The sequence below is a fragment of the Neodiprion fabricii genome, chromosome 5 (assembly GCF_021155785.1).
Source record: "Neodiprion fabricii isolate iyNeoFabr1 chromosome 5, iyNeoFabr1.1, whole genome shotgun sequence".
NCBI lineage: Eukaryota > Metazoa > Arthropoda > Insecta > Hymenoptera > Diprionidae > Neodiprion > Neodiprion fabricii.
The window spans coordinates 20,116,013-20,137,688 of NC_060243.1; the positions used below are offsets into that span (position 1 = coordinate 20,116,013).

General features: G+C 35.2%; 1 protein-coding gene across 2 annotated transcripts; it reads right to left on the bottom strand.

Annotated features, from left to right (window-relative positions):
- Positions 1-604: 604 nt before the first annotated feature.
- On the bottom strand, positions 605-21,301 carry LOC124182150 (tudor domain-containing protein 7). Of its 2 annotated transcripts, XM_046569033.1 has the most exons (17): positions 20,950-21,301; positions 14,990-15,170; positions 14,144-14,358; positions 13,854-13,972; positions 13,481-13,601; positions 11,076-11,441; positions 10,369-10,521; positions 9,782-10,153; positions 7,110-7,277; positions 6,717-6,974; positions 6,399-6,638; positions 5,496-5,849; positions 4,986-5,209; positions 4,546-4,765; positions 4,191-4,309; positions 3,750-3,901; positions 605-3,014 (listed from the first exon to the last, which is right to left on the bottom strand). In XM_046569033.1, exons 2-17 carry the CDS (start codon positions 15,081-15,083, stop codon positions 2,788-2,790), a joined length of 3,402 nt encoding a protein of 1,133 aa, XP_046424989.1. In that variant the 5' UTR covers positions 15,084-15,170; positions 20,950-21,301; the 3' UTR covers positions 605-2,787. The 2 variants fall into 2 exon arrangements, with proteins under 2 accessions (XP_046424989.1, XP_046424990.1); XM_046569034.1 differs by lacking the exons at positions 13,854-13,972; positions 14,144-14,358; positions 14,990-15,170; positions 20,950-21,301 and adding an exon at positions 12,340-12,377 and having other exon boundaries at positions 13,481-13,578.
- Positions 21,302-21,676: the final 375 nt, after the last annotated feature.

Genomic DNA, 21,676 nt, shown 5'->3' on the forward strand with positions numbered 1-21,676 from the left:
TACGCAACGGGATACTAAAGTAAAATCGACTGACTTTGTACCGGGAAACTAACTATTTTGCTTCAATTTTATTATGATTATTCGAAGGTTATTATCCTTGATATTGATGCGATGCAGATCAGTGATTTAACGGCGTTGTACATTGTTTTTATTTATTTACCGAAAACTTACAGGTTTTTTTCATTTCTTTCTTCAATCATCTTCTCTTAAAAAATAATAACGTCGAATTCAGAATCGCAACAATTTTTGAGTATCTATAATAAGAGGAAGTTATCACTTATTCCTTGCTATTTGTTGGGATAATTAGTATAATATTATTGATAAGAATATCATTTAACGATTGTTAGAAAAATTATTATCACTCATTATGGTAATGATGGTGATAATAATAACAGCAATAAAAACTTGTGTCAACTCATTATACCAACAAAATTTGCAAAAAGGGATTCATTATTATAATTAATTAATAGCTTTGGCGGTTTACATGACTCCTGCGCGCCAGTCTAATACTGGTATTATAACAAATGTTAGGTAATATAAAATACATGATATTGTAACACTTGGAAAAATAAAATTATTATTACTATACGTTTCTTTTTTTTCATTCTTTTCTCCGTTTTCGTTTAATACCAACAATATGATGTAATCATAACTAATATTGTATGCCTATATTGTATGCACACATAAACTACATAGTTGTAGTCTCACCGTAACTTGCTTTGCCTTATTCGTAATATTAACTGTAACTATAATAATTCTTCTATCAATTAATTAACATGCACAAACACGATATGGAAACAAATCGAGAATGAACTTAGAAGATTAAGGAAGAAAAGTAGTCACACGTTATAATTGTAACACTGTAATTATCGGATTATAAGGGAACAATTTTTTACACTGTAATGATTAAAGTAGGAAAAACAAAAAACTAAGAAAAGGTCAAATTGAAGAGAAACGGAAAAGAATTTCACAACTCTGCGCCATTCTCGCATTTGTTTTTTCATTTTTGTCACCCCACATTTAGGTGGATGTGATTATTAGGAATGATATACGTAATACATAGGAATAAACAATTTGGCACGCTTGTATCGAAATGCTCACAAATATTTCAAGTATTGCTTGTACCTATTGCATAAATTTTCGATACATACATAAGAATTAGGAAATAAGAAAATAAAGATACGAAAGTCGCAACAAAAAACCCTGTTTACAAGGCGATATTATAGGTATGTATTTAATTATCACCAAGTAATAGGTATTAATTAAAGAAATATATTCATCATAAATAACTAGTAAGAAGTGATAAGAGTGAAATAAAATTAGAGAAAAATACAATTTAAAAAGAAAAGCAAAAATCAAAATATCTGATTATTTAACTATTTTACATAGGAATGTTATGTAACAAAAATGGAACGAGATGTGTGGTTGTATGTATTTTAAAAGCAGCGATAAGAGAAAACATTGTAGCATAATTATATTTGAACAAAAAAAAATTAGGAAACCTGTCGCGGACGATTTCTTGTCTTTTTTTCCTCAAATAATAACAATATGACGACAAGGGAGAAATCGATGTTTTCCCATAAATCCTGTTTTTTTTTTTGTCTTCTTTTTTTTATATTTCTCAATTTTGTAGCCAGTTATAAAAATGAGAAGGAAATAAAATATACCCGAAGTATGACAAAAATTATACCATGTACGAATAGCATAGTTACTTTTATCCTATGCATACACATGAATGTTGTGTGTATGTATTTCCACAATGCAATCCATCACATATCTGTATAAATATATAGCTAACTACATGTATATATATAAAAATTTTAATAATAAAAAACAAAAAAAAACTTGTAACGTAGTAACGGTATTTAGAAAAATATTTTCCTATACGTATATCTATATTGTTTCGAAAACTAACGCCTAACCTGCTTATATTTATTCAACAGATAATACATAATTTTTATTTTTATTATTATTAGTATTAAATGTTATATAGGTATAACACGACAGTCTACTAAAGAGGAAGTTTTCGTTTCTTCGTGTAAAGCGTTGGTTTTTTTGTGGCAATTTAACGATTTTATTATTCTTTTGCTATTCAAGCTCGCCGTGGCTTTAGTCACGATAGATACTATCAGTTTTACGTTAAGCAACGTGAAATAAACCCAGGCTAATAACAAAGTCAGTTCATCATATACAATATAGCGTATAGGTATAGAAACGCAAAAGAAAAAACAAAAATAATAATGGGAGAGTTAGCAGTCTGTCCAGGTTATCTTATTCACTATATAATTACCCCTCGTTCTCTCTCATCTGTCTTTTTAGTCAATTTTTACAACACACTCATATCGCGAGTTACTATTCATTCACTATTAATGCAAAATTAAAAGGAAGCAGGGTAAGAAACAAGTTTGCAGTGCGTAATACAAAATCGTCACCGGAATTAAAAGGACAATAAACGCGATTACGGAACATTATTGATTGAGTCAGTCGTCAGATGAGATAAGAACGGAAAAATAAAAATACATAGCGCCACTAAAGGATTCTCAAAAACAGAGAAAAATTCGAAAATTCCGAATTCCGATCACAGCTTTGCATAGTGAAACCACGATGGTTAAATACAATAACACGCTAATATTTTGTTAGCATGAAGATCTCACCTTTTACCATTAGTAACAGTTCGCAATTTCTTGCAACCGCTTCTGTCATCGTGTTCAATGAAAATAAAACACGAGAAAAAAAAATTGCGAACATAGTCCATGTCGAGTAAATGTTTTCAGTCACCCCATTATCTCATCCTTCGATGGCTGTCGCTCTCCCCTCGGCTATCAGAAGCTTGTCCAAGTAAATGTCCGTTTCCCCACTGACGTCTATAAGTTTCAATCCAAGTACCGTGTCACCTGGAGATAGTTGATCAGGTCCAGAATCGACAACAATCGAGACGAAGTTTCTCTCGACTACAAGTTCTTGGAAACGCAGACAATCCTCCACCGACCAATCTATGTTCAGTGGCTGAATTCCTGCAAGTTTTATTCAGGAAATTGAAGATTTCAAAACAACGAAATTGCACGGAAATAGAACTGAAAACAATGGAAAATTTGAATCCGGTTTTGAGGATTCAAAATTCAGAATTTACGAACAATAGCCCGACTGTATAACTGAATTTGTAGGGATAAATTGATAGGTATTCTAACAGCTTTTAGAATCAAGTATTTATGACTAGAGTGTGGATTTGAAATGTTTTGAGGCATGGTTGTATTTCAAATCGCGAAAGCAGTTCAAACGAAAGCGTCATGGATTGAGATAGAAAAAAAAAAAATAAAGAAACCAATTGAACATGATAAAAGCGCGAATGCTATTCACGGAGTCACACGAATTGAGAACGTTGCGGTATCTAAATAGAAACGAATTGGTAGAAATGTAATTTTTCAAAACGCATGACAACTACATACTAGGTGGATCTAAACTTGTTCCACAAAATCGAACAAGAATGGATAGACAGGATTGTAAATTACAGATTAGATCAAATTAGAACTGCACTTCAGTTCGGAGGAGTAAAAATAAATAATGGGAAGAAACCACAACATATAAAAATAATTCAATCAGATTAATTCTGTTATCATGAAATCACTGATTTCTTATGAAGTTTGGATTGACAGGTACGAAAATGAATCTGTTCTAATACGTTTGAATATTTTTTCAATGACTGGGTCAAAAAATTTCTCAAAATAATCCAATTCGCATATTTCACTTACCCACAAGTCTGGCTTTGATCGCTTGATATGGCAAATCAAGAAACTGGCGTCCCAGCGGCTGCAACTTGTCTGTAGAAAGAACAGAGAAGTCCCCGAAATCGCAGAAGTAGACGGTAACCATTTGGTCATTTATTATCTTGGATACGCATACCCTGAAATAACGGATAAGCAGGGGGATTAACTTTTTTGATGATGTTGGAATTTATAAAACTATCTTCGGAAAATTCCTTCAGAGCATTTCCAAAGCATCACTGAGTCGAAAAATTATCTGCAAAATATTCACTCTATGTAGCTTTTTTTTATACAACTTCCCGACAATTTCCGTGTCAAATTATTCAAAGTATCAGTTATTGCGCCAGAAATTATTGAATAAAGGCCAATATTTAATGAATCACAGATTAGTGCGTTTTATTTATTAACTATCCCACGATCTTTTCTCACCTGTAAAAATGACCGTCGAAATGCTTGCCAGCGTACAAACTTCCTTCCTTGATTGAATCCGACAGTGGCGCAGATCCCATATAATTAACGCAAACTTCCTGAAGCTGGACCATCATTGCCTGAGATAAACGAACAGATTGAGAATTTAGTGTTGTTATCTTTCAGTTTCAAGTATTTTTTGGATCTTGCATGGTCTGAATTCTGCAAATGAGGAAGTACGAAGTTCCTCCCAAAAAAAAAAAAAATACAACACCCATTTTTTCCTGCAATTTTGGCAGTTAGAGCTCTTGAAATATACTTTCACATTCAACTAAATTCCAATAACTGAGGATTCAAATGCTATAACTTCAATTACCTCAAGATGCACCCTGTCGTCATAAGGTTGAACCGTAAAGTTTCCAGGACTGGCTGCCATCGTGATATGAACGTCGAAGTAGCGACCGAAATCCGGTATCACTGGCGGTTTCAAATTCCTCGTCACCAATTCTCCATCACTGGCTGCACTGTGCCTCGAGACAGATCTTTCGAGTCGTTTCTTAGGGCGCGTAGTATTGTTATTACCATCCCCGTTGGACCTGTAACAAAGATGCAGAAAGAAAAATTCAAGCATAAAAATAAACTAAAAATAAGCTGTAACCAAGGAATGTATCTTGCTGTTTTTGTGCAAATTACATGAATTACATAATTAGACTTAAAATGATCGATTTCACGAATTGAGTTCCAAAAAGAAATTGGTGATATAAATAGAAGAGGATTAAAACATGGAAAAAATATTTTATACATAGTATTACTCACCCTGCTAAGTTCGGGTCCATGGCTAATGTGCTGTTTATTGATACAACTATGTTGTTCGGCTCACAGCGTTTGACAAGCTCGACTATCGGAGGACTTGACGCTAAAGCCGGGGTGACGATCTTCACCAGGATCACTTGATCTGGTGGAGCAAGCAAAGTCAGTTTCGTCGCCATTTCACTGCTAAACATTGCCTCTGGAATGTTGTGCAGTCGTACTTTGAAGGCCTGAAGAAAACAAATTCGGGATTAAAAAAATAATGTATATAGGTATAAAAATAAATTTAAGGGTTTAAGGCTGAATGGGCTTGGATCAAAAATTGAAACAGGAGAAGAAAAAGTTCAAAAAATTTTCACGACCGTAATTTGTGTTTATTTTATCAAACGCTTTTTTCTCTTAAGTTAACTTTTGATCAAGACCGTGCGCGACCCATTCATTCTTGAACGTCTTTGATTTAAGACCAATTCATCCTGTTTGCCCGATATAATCTACATCTAAAACTCTGAATCTCACCTGATAAGGATACTTCGGAAGCACTTCAGAGAGTTGATCGAGGGCGAGAAGGTCCTGTTTCTTGACTATGATAGTTTTACCGAAATCGACAAGAAACACGTCGACCCTGTTGTGAGCTTCGATGCTCGCTACGCTTCCCCGGTACCAATTTCCGTCCTCCACACATCTGACTAGATAGAGTTTGCTTCTGTCTATATTCTTGACTTCACTCCTCTGTATGTCCTCACTCGTGAGACCCGTCTGTATCAACGTGTTCATTAGGCTCACGAGGTACTTCATGCTGTCCGATTTCACATGCAGATACACGTCGCCGCTCTCAGTCACGTGGGACACGTAAACCTCGGAGACATGACCCTGGTGGAGAAAAAAGTCGTCAGATGAAATTTGAAAAGGGTCAGAAAAACGTGAAAAACAGGAAATCTACGCTGACATTTTTTCCGTAAATGTTTCATCTTGTAATTCGGACCAAAACGGACGCTCAGTTTTTTTTTCAGATTTTTGTCACTAAGCTCGACGAGATACGAATTTTCGAAGTTGAACGAATCCAAGTTTTTCGTGCGCGTAGGTAAAAAAATCCGTAACTTGCATACTTTTTGAAGTGCAAATTTCGTTAGACTTGAAACTCTTGTGATTGATTGCACAATCAATGAAAAATTAGTTCAGGTAAATCGACAACATTGTCTGGTAGCGAAAATTCAATTTTTCTTTGTTTCCACAACCGCAAAATTGAAAAAAAAAACCGCGTTTCGTTTCTCGAAAAATTCGGATCTCCAAGTGCGTTGATATTCAAAGTTTGAAAAAAATCACTCGGATTCACCACAATCTGTACTACACATAACAAAATTGACGAGATGATCAGTCCACACGATGTGGCTAAAACGATGTAAAACGATGTCTCCTTACCTGATTCAGCTTCGGAACAAGTATATTTTCGCTAATCTTGTTGAACAGAAAATCGTTCAAATTAACCTCCTGCTCTTTGCTAGTGTCGTAAAGAATGACAGACGCAGTCACTTCCTCCCCAAGCTCTCGGCTCAGGACCTCAGCAACGAGTATCTGTCCAAGTAAAACTTCTTCCAAGTACTCGATCACCTCGGCGCAATCGTTGAACACCTCCAAGTTGGCGAGCGTCAACTTGATGGCCTGAAAAAGCGAAACAATAACAAACGACAAGTGAAAAACCTCCACGAAATTCAAAACGGTTCAAACAAAATATTTTACCTGTGCAGGAATTTTGCAGAACTGCTTTTCCAACGGGTAAAGTTTGCTATAATGATAGGTGTCGTCATCTCCGTGATCAATGAAGAAAACCACGGCCATGCCAGTTTTCGCGTTATACTCAAAGCACTGAACTCTGTGCCAGTATTCCTCAACTTGAACCGCGTAATACTTTCCAACTTCGATGTCTTTTACTCCTGGAGCGTTAGAGATCTTTTGATAGTAGCTTTCCAGCTCGTTCAGCATGGTTTCAATTCTGTCCTGAAAGGAAGAAGGAGCAGAAACAAAATTGAGTGCGACAAGACTTTTTTTCTTGTATTGTTATTTCATATTATTCTCCTTTTCGGGATTAAAGGATGTTTATTGACACTCAAAATGCTTCATATCTCTACTCACGCTGTACTCTTCACCTATTAGCCGCGCCCAAATGTCTGTCGTGTCTAAAACGCAAGTGATGCAAAGATCCCAGTACTCGTCGACAGGTGGTTTCAGAACTCCAGGAACTGGAGGACCGATAGGATTTAGCTCGATCTTTTCCACCCTGGGTGATATCGCTTCTGCTACCTTTGGAATAGAAATATACAATAGACAGGGGGGAAGAATTTAATAGTATTTAATTTTCAGTATTTTGAAACAACTAACATGTTATACTGTTTCGTTTTACCGCATACGCAATAATTTCAAGATGAAATTAAGGCAAACCAAAGTATAATAGTAATAATAATTACTTCCAAACCTGCCATACCCTTTTGGGTATGTCCCCATAAGTAAATAGCTTGTGCGCGGTTAAGGGAGGGATATATTAGAAACCAACATTATGTGTCTGCAGCCATCTTAAGATGTTCGGCAAAAACACCTGCATTCACATCAGGGACAAGGAAATCTGCAGACAAACTTGCCCAGTAGCTGGATCGAGTTCAATCCTAAGCTCGCAGATTCGGCACCTGAGAGACTTGATCCGTCTTACAATTTATGCAAGTTGCTGCTCAGCTTCTCCTGAACAGGCTGGAAATTTGAACTCAGTTCTTCCTGTTCCGCAATCTTAGACAGTACATGCTGCGATACTATGATCGGTAGTTAATCAAAATTCGAATCGAATAACCAAAGGAAAAGTAGTAACAGAGGGAAAAAACATTTCTTTTAGTGTTTTTAACGCCAGTAATAGCGGACAGGAATGAAAAGACATCTTTAATATTAGATGAAAATGGTACTGAGCAAATCTTAACACACAATCTAAGATATCAGTAATTTGAGAAAATTTTTTTTACACTCGGAAAGTTCTAGGAGTTACAACTCTGGTGTTTTTGATCAGATTGTAATGCTTTTGGGCTTTTTTTAGTGATCATAAATTTTTTAATGTTGACGTGTGTTTGTAATGCAGATTGTTCCTGTGCGGTTGTGTCAGCATACAGATAATCCCCTCGGTTGGGTTCTGCTAAGGGTAGAGTATAAACCTCATATGTGAATTGTTTCTTTCATTTTTTCGATGGCTTAGTTATTCACTAATAACAATAAAGATCTCCATTATTTTTTTGGAAATAACATAAGCATTTGCATTAGTATGGGGTCATAGGTTGCAAACACTTACTTGGTGACCTTCGGCATTAGTTGTCAAACTTTCAGGTTTATAAGTGCTTTGAAATGTTTTTGTTAGCTATTAAATAATCGACAACAATCTAGCGACTCAAATTACAGCAGAAATTCCGATTGGAGATGGTCATTAAGTTAGTATTTATTACAACACGTTGTAACCAGACTCCGTGGACTGTCTTCAGACTACAAAAATAAAACGAAAGAAAGAATAACTTAACGAACTGTATGACTATCCCCTTACACTGGGTAATATTAAACAGAACTAACAATAAATGTTCCGTTTCTTACATTTTAAATTATATTGGGGAGACAAGAGTGGAAGAATTTTTCTCCAACTATCGAATTCAAGGTCATTAACAGTTTGAAGAAGATGATAGAAGAGATTTTAACAATAAATTTAGGACTCAACAGCTTTGTCTATTGCAGCAAATTGTTATCAAAATTTACTTGCCACATTCCAAACAGATCTTCAAGATATAATAATCGTTACTTTTTTCTTTGTGTAACGGATAACAATTCTTCGCTCGCTTCACCATCAGTGCGATCGGGGATTTTTGTAACAAACACATTGATTGGCTTGACATTTACGAGCCAAATCTTTAGTATGTTAAGAAGAAATATAAATGTACGTTTGAGTACAACTGAAGCTTTAAGTAATTGAATCTAAGAATTTAAAGCATTGTGCGTCCGTAGTGGCGAGTAAACACATTTATTACTATAGTTTATATAGTGTTGTAATTGGGCTTCTACCATTGATATCAAATAAATAAATAAATATTTATCTCGAGAGTCATTTGAAATAAATTTGTGTCTTTATGGTAGAACAAATGCACATCAACAATCACATTTGCACTTTTTACCTATACTACAATATAAGATTTCTAGAATATTTTTCAGACACTTCATAAGGATCTAGTTAGCCATTAAAAAATTCCCAACAACAATTGTTTCGAACGTTTGAAGTACAAAAACTCAACTCAACCTGTCGATTCCTTGATTTGTGTGATTCAAATTTGCATAGAATAATTCACAGTGGAACCTCGATTATCTGAACTGATTGGGACCAAGCCTAGTTCGGATAACCGAATAGCAATTTTTATCTTAGGGGATGATAACACATACAACACAAATTTGAATCCACAAAAAATCTGTATTAAACATCCAAATACATATTAAACCTTTTTCAAACACCGAATGCCTATTTTATTGGTAGAAGCAATGTTACAAGTGGATTAACGCTGGAAGATGAGAAACGCGCATGTGCTTACTCGAACATGCGTTGTTCTCACAGAAGCACAGCGAGTAACAATGTGAATTTCATGCACAAGAATTTATTTGTTGAACCAAAGTTCGGTAGTTGAGAGTTCGAATAAATCAAGTCAAGGTTTGGATAATTGAGGTCCTACTGTACATTGCACAGCAGAGACATTGTTATTCTTTGCACCCTAAATAAAAGCACGAATTGAAACGCATACCTTGTCTGAGCTGCGATGTTTGGATCGAGGGCTCGGATACGGTAGGCAAAGAATCGTCGAATCGTGGGCGCCTTTCTCCTTGAAAATTTCCGAGGTTTCGACGATTATCTTCTCCCAGTCTTCGGGCAAATTTTCCCTGAACTGCTCCTGGTAATACTTCGGTATTTGGTGCATAAAAACTCCGTTCGAGTGCTCAGCGACTATCGCAACCACACGATCCTTAACCAGATTCTTGTTAGTCGTCTCCGTAAGGCTGGATAGAGGACCGTTTATCTGCAACAATTCATGCAGCGCTTTGGCTGCCACGGCTCGGGTCGCTTCTTCAGATGTGGCTATCTCTTCCGGATAACTCGTGCAGCCGTACGAACCGATCTGAAATCCAAATTGTTTCACTCGAATCGCCTATTCATCTTGGATTGGGTAGTTTTCAGAATAATTATTCACATTAAAGCGAGAGGAGAACAAAATCGACTTAAGTTTGAATTTTTTGGAGATCTTTGAAGCTAGTTTCTAGAATGAAAAAAGATTTCAATAACAATGGTGAAGTAAAGATTATTGGTACATTAATGAAGCGGAGAGATCCTCACCTTTACTTTACAGTAGAAGAAGGAACCTTGTCGTTTTGCGGAGGACTTAACAACCTTGTACGAGGGTTTCGGGAGCTTCATGCTTTGCGCGTAGATTTCCAGCTGCTTGCACGGATTCTGATGCTGAGAATTTAGAGGCCACATTGTCTTGACCTGTAAAAACATTTCGCGGATTGAGCGGACGATCAAAAATAAAGCTTTGATATGAATGAATGGGTTTTGTACAATCTGAGATGAAAATGGCAAAGGAGTTAAAACTATTTAAAACATTTTTACAAGTGCAGTTTGTGTTACTGATGCTAAACACGAATGAAAGGACATTCCTGTTATTCAGTAGATATGATTTTAAGCGAATTCGATAAACCCATAAACTATGATATCAAAAATTTGAAGAAACCATCTATGATCAGAATATTGAAAATGCATCAACTTTTGTGTTCTCGACCAGATTCAAACATTTTTTAGCTTATTTTGCTTGTTGACCAGACCCTTTCAAATTCTGTGAAAATAATAAAATTCAAATTATAAAACCATGCCTCAAATCGTTCATATTTCAACTTCCCAAATTCAAATTTACACAGCATCATTTTTACAACTCAACGATCGACAATTCGACAGATCGAGACTTAAAAATCGGACCATAAACTAAATCCTTCATCTTTTAGCCGTGACTAAACTTAAAAACGACATAAAAAAAACCTCTTTACCTGCAAAGTTTTTGGTGTTTCAGGTGGGGTCGAAGAGGCGATGCTTTCAGCTGCGGCAGCAGCTGCGACTAGTTGACTGGGCGAGAGCGGTGAAAGAATAGTCGGTGGACTAGGGCTAGTCTGAGGCTTGAAGTTGAGCCGGTCGCTGATCGATTTCACAATTTTTGACTGCGTTTGAACAGGTTTGGAATTTCTCTCCTGAATGGACAGGCCCGGTTTCGGTGGAATCAGAGGTGTCGGTGTTGGCGGAGTGCGTTTCTCACTGAGCAAATTCTGCGTCGTAACTTTATTCTTGTACGCGACAGTCGGCGGCTGATTTCTGGTGTTCAAATTCGCCGATTTGTTTGCCATTCGGTCTGACAATTGCTGGAAGTGAGAATGAAACGAAATGGAATGGAATAGAGCGGAATCAAATAGTTTGTCGCAAGTTGGTTTTTATAATGAAAGAGAGAGAGACAGAGAGAGGTGATTGTGCGTGTAAACGAGAAGGACCAGGAATTAAGAATAATGCAATCTGAACGAATTGGATAAGTGAGAAAATAGAATGAATAGTTATAATTCGTCAATTTAAGAACAACAGGAACGAATTTATTACTCAAACTTCGAATTTGAATGCTTAAAGCTAGTAAAAAGAGTAAAATACGAATTAAACAATAGGATCGAGTGAAAATATAAAATTTTTGAAAAATATCATCAAAGCCGAGAGAGAAATTCTTAAACAAAGATACAAGAAAATCTTAATTATAAAGAAAATATTACTCTGTTACTAACAGCCCTTAGCTAGTACGAAAAAAAAGCAGAGGGTTCTCACGAACTATGTAAAAATATGTTTAATTAGTTGTGTTGATGACTTAAAAATTAGACAGCCTTACAAATGCCAAATGAAAATCTTTTTTGGATTTTGCGTTTTTTCACTTCAACCGTGATAACTTAAAGGCTCTTGCCGGAGATGAAAATGTTGACTAACAAAAGATTCCAAAGACGTTTCTCAACTTCATACATGTGCACAGATTTTGCACACCAGTTTAGGTTGATTGTAAGAATTTTGCACTTTTGCTGCACCCTATTAGACAGGTGATGACAGATAAACAAAATCAAACCAATGAATCAAAGTATACAAAAGCCCAAGAAACAGGGTGAAAAGTGATGTGAAAGAGAGAAAATAGTCTGATGTTACATGAAATTCGGTGGGAATGATATAACGAGGCGATTTGCAATAGCGTGGATGATCATTTTTGGCGGAGTTCGACGGAACGATGCTTACCAAAAATCGCAGGATGTCTTCTTGCCCGGTACTAAAATCTGGCAAATTGCAAAAAAGTGTTTCTAAATAGTGAAAAAACGACGCTTGTGTGCGGATAATGAGATGATTTTAAACTTAATTATTCTTGTGTTCTCATGATAATAAATACAATCGTTTCAAAACTAACCAGAGATATTTCAACACCGCAAAACGCCAACTTTGTAGAACTGCAAACACTGTAGTTTGATAAATGTGATTAGAGAAAAAAACTTTTCAAGTAAAATCATTAGAAAAACTAGATATCCACCAAAGAAACGGTAGGATTTATCAGGGAACTGATTCATAATTAATCTAAAACTCTTGTACATATGTCATTAAAAGTCTCCTACACACAGCTTAGCGTCGCTGAAGATGCTAAGCGATTTGTAGTTTAGGTGATAATAGGGTGTGAATAGGAGTAGAAAAAAACTGAAAAAGAAATTGAAATTTGGGTATTTATGTCGTATAATCAATCATTCAATTCGCTTCAGGTTTGTATTATTAAAAAGTATACAGATCAAACTTCATTTCCAAACTTTTTTGTTAGAATTAATTTACAGGAAGTAATATTATGGATGATTACATCAACTATTTCCCTCAGTGACATTTTTTGCAGCCCCAACGATATTTCGAAGACGGCTAAATCAATTCACTTCATCAAATTTAGAGACAGTATTTTTATCCCACGTTTTCACTTTTATTCAAATCACCATATTTCTTCTGTTAATCAGGTAAAAAAAATAGATTTTTCACAAAAAATCATGATTCGGCTTGATACGGTTGCCATTTTGTTGAAAAAAAAATGAGAAAAGGAAGTTCCACGTCGTGACAGAAAAGACAAACTACCCAAGAATACTACCTCTCAAGAAATCGCAAACATCGCAAAACATGTCACCGAGCAAAATGCCTAATGTTATGGTGACGAGAAACTATGCTACCTATTACTTGATTTTAATGAGAAAATTAAATAAACGAAAATCAATCTACGTACTTTCGAATAAAACAAACCCCAATCGAATTGTATAATTGGTTATCAAAATATAAATTGCCAAAGTTCACCTACGCTTTTGAGTCTTCTAATCGTATACACACCCTGAATAAAAATCGTTATGACGATGCTCACCTTGCTCGGAGAGGTTTGCGGAATTCCTGGATTTGGTAGCATGTATCGAGGTGGTTTCTCTATCAGCGGTGGTATAGTTTTCTTTGGTGGATTCTGCATCAAAGGTGGCAAGCTCGGCACTCTAAAGCATTGCGAATGGATCATCGAAAACACGAAAAAACCAATATTAGAAACAGAATATATAAAAGTTTCAGAGATAGATACACATATATAGTCAAACTTATATGAATTTAAAATAATTTTTTCAAAAAGAAAGAAGCTGAAGAAAAACAGCAACGAATCTTTCGACCATGAACAAGCTTTCAAATTATATAATCATCGGAGAATTAAACTCCCATACATGAGAACAGTGGCGATATTTGAAATCTAGTACCTCTGGACAGCTCGATAATTTGTGCTAGACCCTTTTCGCTGCTGCGAGTTCATAGACGGCATGTCGAATTGCGACGGTGTTCTGCCTGACCTGGCAGCAGGTCTTCTGCGTTTGGCGGTCTAAAAAAATTGTACAAACAAACACTGAGTTTACTTTTCTATTCCCCATTAACTTATCTGGAGAAAACGAAAGTGAAAAGCAAAAGTCGAACATTTGGCATTACTTTCTAGCCACTTTCGATCGCTAACGTTGTGGAAATTTGTTGGTGAAAATTGAAGATAATCACTCACCAATCCTCGCGTGCGATTCTTGGATGACGAGGACTTTTGTCTTGCTATCATCTGTGCCAGGTGAACCGTGTCTTCTGTCGGTTTGGCGATAATATTCCAATCGTTCCCTCTCTTGGTGATAAGGAGCCCGGGAATGTCATTGAGGAACTCTTCAAGGGACGGATAACCCAGTTTTCTATAGGGTAAACTTTCCCCGACTATTTTCTTATAGTCATCTAAAATGATTGAAGGAGGGGTGGGTTATTTGGAGATAACAACAGCGGGCATTCTGTTTCGATAAAGGAATGAAGCTAAATAAGGAAAAACGGTTATCTGAAACTCAGTGAAATTCATTGACTCTCCACGATATCTTGGTTCTTGAAAGGATAAATCGGTTGAATTGTCTGAACCAAAAGTTAGGAAAAGATAAAACAACCGTTTTCGAAATCTTGTAAAATGTAAAACCGTATCTTCCAATGACTGCAATTCCCCTATATAAGTATACTATAATATAATGGAAGATTTCTGGAATATTCCTCAGTCAATTTGTCAGGATCCAATAAACGAGGAAGATAAGCTCAAAAACGTCAGAATCGATTTAAAAAAATCTGAGTTTAAGCATTTTGACGGTTCTTACTATGAAACTTTTTCTCCAATCGTCCATATCTTAACTTGTGTAATTTGAATTTGCTCAGAATTATTTCTATTAAATAGTAGAAAAGTTTTTATTTTCGGGTTCACCAATATTGGCAAAAATAACATTGCTGGAAATTTTTTTAACGATTTTTTCTCTTGTCCCGTAACTTTTGGTCACAATTCTTAAGGTCCATTCATTCTTAATAGCTAAATGGATAAGAATTAACTTACTATTTAATTCAGACAGCGAGACACCGCCTTTAGCTGACAACAGACAGGCCCGTAAGTTGGCTACAGCCTCATCATAGTCAGCATTGTCCCCCATTATTTCAGGAAAATGGTCCTTTTCTGTTTAACCCTCGTCTTGTCCTCGGCTCCGATTTTCTTTCTCAGATATGTCTTGTTATTTCTCCTGAAAATTAATTTCAAAAAGCGTTTATCAGAAATAAATTTAACAATTCCAAGGAGTCGAGTCGTGTTTTGAGTCACAGAACTTTAGTAACTTGACGTGAGGAAGGGCGGAGAACAAGTGTGCAGCTTATTCTGCAAAATATTTCTTTTCCTCACTGATATGAGAGTTAAAAGGAGGGAGATAGGGAGGGAAGGAAGTGCTATAAATGAAGTGTTTATGCTTTTACTTTAGCAGTATGCATGAGTTGCGACCTCTCAAATTTCTACGGGTCAAGAGGAACAGTAATTCTAGTAGGGACCAGACTGTTTATTTCACCCAGAGATTGCCTCCCTTTCCTCTCCTCTTCTCTCTCCTGCTCATAGTTACACTCTTATGTCAAATGTAAACATGTGCCCACAAGCACGTACATAATTTATGAGGGTGATGCTTTTTTCAAAACAAAAATTTTTCTCACCATAAAGGGTGTCCGTATTCACAGTGACTCAATCATTTTAGATAATTGTAAGATTTTGCAACTTTTTTTACGTACTCCAGATTCAAAGTTGTTATATTTTAGACACCGTTCATGTCCATTGAAATTAATAAGATATTCCAGTTTATTTAAAAGTCTTTGTGCTTGAAATTTTTCATTCGCAAATCCGCAAGATTTGAAATTACTCAAATTCGCCAAAATTCAAAATATTTCGCCAGACAATCCCAGTTTTGCTGTCGACAATGAAATCATATTTTCTATGAAATCGGTATATAATTGACTATTTTCCAACTTTCGATCGACTTTGAAGGTGTTGACTTTGTAGAATTTGTTTATGAGTTTGTATTCCTTCGGTTTGGTTTACTAAATTTCAGATAAAAATCAGATCTAAAGTCGTGGAGTAACGATTTTTTCTCAAAGACCAAACTATCATTGCAAAGTTAAATTATCATTGCAAATTTCAACCTCAATATTTTATCATATAATAAGATTGATAATAATCTAAATTCGCTTCATACTGTTAGAATCAGACTAAAATTAACCCATTACAGTCAAGAACATTTTTTAATTTATACTTTTCAAACAAATAAACATTTATCTCATATCGTTAGAAAAGAATCATAATTTACGCACTAAGTACGACGCTGCAGTTGGCAAGCAGTCAAAGTTGGCAGCCAAACACGGGAATGCATAGGGGCTATTCCGCGTTAACCGGATCAGTCATCTCTCAGATATTTTTTTAATTTGGCATGTGGATTGTGTAGGGAGAGTTAGATTTTTGTGCCAAAGCGCGAACCTCATAATGCAAAATTCGATTTTTTATTAACAATAACAAATTAGACTCCCATTTTTTTCAAAAATTCATAACTTTGGCAAAAAATTAGATACAATATATTTTTTTTTTTAAATTACGCGGAAAGCTCCATAGAATTTTAAAAAAAATACGAAATGGTAAAAAAAAGTTGTTATCAATTGTTTATTTAACAATTAATTTTTCAAAGATTTTTAAAACAGTGACTGAGACGATCAAAAAATTTTTTTTAAATTCTGACATGTTCCTTGAACTGTACTACAACCTGTGAATTAATTCCAGAGGGGTGTTTTTCTTCGTTTTCGAGTAAAAAATCATTAAAGGTGTCGATGCACACGTAATTGCGGCGCGCCGAGTCTCTACGTAATGGCGAGCGGCCGGTTGCCGTCCACCGCTACCCCGCGGTGGCGTCGCAGCGTTATTTTAGAGTCATTTTCACGATGTAGGACATGATTGAAGAATCTGAAAAAAATACTGTACCTTCACAAGGCCTGCTCAAAGCGATAACTGAAGTTTCAAGAATGTGTTGCGAATTTATTTCGATGTTTATACTTTTGAAACAACAGAGACGAAGCTTATTTGATAAATTTATAAGTGCAAGTAACATTAAATATCGAAAACAATGATGTGAAAGCAAATTTTTTTTTTTTTTAATTAACAAATCGAAATACTCAAAAAATAATTATAAACTATATTGAGATGCTAATATTTTTATTCAAAATATCCTTTGCATTTGAAAACATCAATATAAATATTATTTATCGATATATTGATCCAATCAGATTAATTTTCATTTTTTATATAATAAAACTAGTTTTAATCTTCGTGACTAATCTTTGTCCCTATTTTCGTCAATAACGGTTGTAATCATGTCTTTATTAAATAATGTAGTGACTATTGCAACAGGTCTAGGAATTTTAGACAGATATCGTCCGTGTGCTAAATATAAAATTATTGCAGCAACATGTGAATAACAACCAATAGTCCTAAGTCCATTTTCACATTCACAGCAATATCTTGGTATTCCACTGCACCCAACCATATTTGGTTTATATTCAATAAAACATCTGTAATTTTAATTTGCGAAATAATTTACATAAGAGAAGTTTAATTAGCTTGAAATTGCATGATTATTGATTCGTGTTCAATAAGTGATAATTTTTTCACTTAATTGTGTTTTTCCAGTAAAAGAATAAAATAAAAATTCGAACAGAACTGAAAAATTTTTGCAAATAGGTAATTGGTCAGAAATATTGTAGGGAAAAGTGGTACCACCCAGTATATTAGGGAAATGGTTTATAAGGGGCAGCAATTGAAAATAAACGATCCCTTTTCAAGACTGCATGACGCTCAAATATTCTCAGAAAACGTGAGTACCGAGCTTTTCCGTTTATTAGTTTTATGGCCTTTTGGATATTTCAGTTTCCCTTCCCCTCCTGACCCTACAGAATAGAAATCCCAAATCTTTTGTACCTGAGGTTAAGCAGGCCTGGGGAAAACCCAAGAAACGGTTAAATTTATGACATCTCTGTCCCTTCTCAACCCATTGTTCCTTCTTGTTTCTGAAATCCTAAGAAAACACTTTGTTCTGTACATTTTGGAAAGGGAGGAAGAAGTTCTTTCCTGCATATTTCTCCATTTTCCTTCAACAGTATTGTAGTTAAATTTGCACGATTATTGAGTCGTGTTCAATAAGTGATAATCTTTTCACTTAATTGTGTTTTTGCAGTAAAACAATAAAATAAAAATTCGAACAGAACTGAAAAAGTTTTGCAAATAGGTAATTGGTCAGAAATATTGTAGGGAAAAGTGGTACCACCCAGTATATTAGGGAAATGGTTTATAAGGGGCAGGAATTGAAAATAAACGGTCCCTTTTCAAGACTGCATGACCCTCAAATATTCTCAGAAAACGTGAGTAATGAGCTGTTCCGTTTATTAGTTTTATGGCCTTTTGCATATTTCAGTTTCCCTTCCCCTCCTGACCCTACAGAGTAGAAATTCCAAATCTTTTGTACCTGAGGTTAAGCAGGCCTGGGGAAAATCCAAGAAACAGTTAAATTTATGACATCTCTGTCCCTTCTCAACCCATTGTTCCTTCTTGTTTTTGAAATCCTAAGAAAACACTTTGTTCTGTACATTTTGGAAAGGGAGGAAGAAGTTCTTTTCTGCATATTTCTCCATTTTCCTTCAACAGTCTTGTAGTTAAATTTTTTTCTCTATTTTCAAGGTGCAAAGTTGAATTTGCAATACACAAGTACATCATTTTACTTTTTTTTACAATTTACTATATTTCGAACACTCGTGAGAATGCAAATTAACGATTTTTCATAAAAATGCATCGGTAAATTAATATGGCAAACTTCCAACATGGTGCGAAAAATTAATCATAGATCTCAAAATGTACAAAATCCAAATTTTTCGTTTAAAATTTTTTTTTTTTGGAGGGGATAAAACCCACATTGCGTTTTTCTAGAACTTGAAATAATGCAGGATGCAATATTTTTAAAACTATCCGATTAGAAAGCTTGTTCCAAAAACGCAACGACTCAGAATACAATCATGAAAATAGTTTCAATCCTGTCTAATTTTTTTCTAATTACATTTCAGTCATCATCAAGGGTAAAATTGAATCCTTTTTTTTTATATTATCTTGACATCATTCGGAACAGACTGTCCCATTTCAAAGTTTTCTCTCCTTTCTCAAGACAGTAAATCTAATTCATTGCGACAAGAATAACACAAATATTAGGTATCATTTAAATATGCATATACAAATGTGTTTGAAAGACAAGAATGTAAAAAAAAATTAGACAAAGGCCAAGGGATTCTTCAAGGAGGATATGAAATGGATTCTGTGAATATTGCATTCTATACAGAATTATACTCATTAGTGGTAGGTATAAAATTTTGACGTTTTTTTTTTATGCATCAAGTATTTTTATTCTTCACTTAACGAGAAGACATCTTTCTATTTTTGTATATATAAAAAAGATAGGGGAGAGGGTGATGATTTCTGATTAAAAAAAAACACTTGCTAAGGATTTTTTATTTCATATTTGTTTGGTCGAGAAGTTTATTGAAAGTGATAATGCAATTTTTCTCTCTTTTTGAGTAGTTCTATACAAGTTTTTTTTTAAACATTACAGATATTCAAACAGGTAACATTGGTAAACGATAATGCTATGAATTAATAATAGTGATTGAGAGAACAATCATTCGATATATTCTTGTAACTTGGGAAAAAAAAGAACAAAAATACAAAGTATAAAACAAACCTATACATGAATGAGAAGCTATATCTTGGTTTTCTCATTCTTGATTTCAATAAGTAGTTGCAATTTTCGTGATAATATATATATATATCTATAGTAATAATCCTAAGAGGAAAAAGACAAGAAATGACAGAAATAATTAATTTTCTAAGCGAAAACATCAAGTATACAAATAATTGGAATGACAATGGCAGTAACGATAGCAATAATTGTGCTGATGAAAAATTCGTCCAATGGTATAGAAAATATGAGTAACAATTAGTATATTCCGATTGAATAATCCCATATTACATGCAACGAAGAAAATAAATCATAATTTAAGGTTTATTACAAATCGTAATAGTAAATTCATAGAATTCATGCCATTTCTTTATTTCTACTTGAAATAAAAATGTATTGGAGTGTTCTCCTTTAGAATTGTATAAGGAATGGGGCGGTTAGGCCCTTTTTGAGCTACGTCGACTTCGATATTTAGAAATATATACAACGTCGAAATCAACAATAATACAGAATAAGAAAAAGATAGACCCGTTCTATTCACGGCTACCATATGTAAGCAGCAGGTATAAATTCGAACGTGTTTAAGCTAAGTAAGAGTACGGAGTGAAATTCGCGCCCAATCGGAACAGTGAAAGAAAATTAACGTTACTACTCTGATTATAGCTTTACAATCGCCATTATGATTATGATTATAACATTTTTTCCCCAACGAACGAAATTCCGCACGGCCACGGTGTAAGAATAAGGCGGCATATCGTCGACGTAACGGCAAAAAAAAAGTAGATATAAGAATGGAACGAATTGAAATTTCGAACTATCCGAGAAAAAAAATATGACACGCAATAATTTCCAACACGTTTCCCGCGTTCTTCAATCCATTTTTATCGGTTTTGAGAACACATCTTTGTTATTCTTTTTCTAGTTTTATTATTGCCGTGTGGCGGTTTTTCTAAGCGACATCTGTGTGTGTGTCTGCCTGTCTGCGTTAATGTAATTGACGATGAAAAATATAACTACGATATGCAAATGGCAAGAGAGACCGTGGGCAAGAGGTATTTTTTAGCCGCCAATTTTTCTACGGAACGAATGGTCACGTGAAAATAGGCTACGTAGAAAATATGTAGAATAAAATCCACGGAAGGGTGGTGAGAAAATAGAAAGCAAAGCCGAAATCCGCGAGAATTAGGTTAACAGGCAATTGTATGTAATAATGAATACTCACACAACGCAGGGTGATAAATTAATTTGGTCCACTGTTCAGAAGAACGGTTATTGATGTAGTCCGAGTAGAACAAGAATTTATCCAATCAACCGTTCAGTGGTAACAGTTGGCAGAAGTCAAACAATGCGATCACCCGAGGATTCTGACATTCTCACGTCCCGGTATTTACCGTTTTCGCAGCAGCTCCCACTGCTTACATATCATTTCCGGTTTCGATCTCCCACCATCGCGATATTTCAAATGAGGTTATTCCTTTTTTTCGCGAGGAACGCAATTTAGATTCCGTTTGCTTTTTTTTTGCCATTTTGGTATTTCTTTTTCTCGCCGTGGTGTTGTGGAACACCTTTAACAGACATTCTTGCGTCACTGCGTAGTTCATGACTGCTGTGAATTCCGATGCCTAACTAGACGCGACAGCTGTGAGCTGCCTGAAGATTACTGAGGGTGGCTACAAATTATCGGGCAATTTCTTCAACAGCTTATTTAATGTGGCGAATTTTCGCTGATATAGCAGAGACGATGGAAATTACAATGTTTTTTATTTATTGACTGAATTTTCACCATGATTCCGAATTCATTTATAAAGTCGGTAGGCGTAGGAAACTGTAATTATCTCCGCGCCGCAAGCATACAGCGTCCGGTGAAAATGAAAATAGTGCCTGAAAACAAGCGCGTAACAGTCGCGTGGCCAATAGCGACGAATTTTGGATACGACGCGAGTCGATTG

Bases quoted from the DNA above. Each gene is read 5' to 3' on its own strand.
- LOC124182150 (XM_046569033.1), bottom strand. From the start codon at position 15,083: ATGGGGGACAATGCTGACTATGATGAGGCTGTAGCCAACTTACGGGCC. The intron at 11,442-13,480 runs GTGAGCATCGTC...TCTCACTTCCAG, and splicing joins CGCAAACCTCTCCGAGCAAG to CAATTGTCAGACCGAATGGC. The intron at 10,522-11,075 runs GTAAAGAGGTTT...ATGTTTTTACAG, and splicing joins AAACACCAAAAACTTTGCAG to GTCAAGACAATGTGGCCTCT.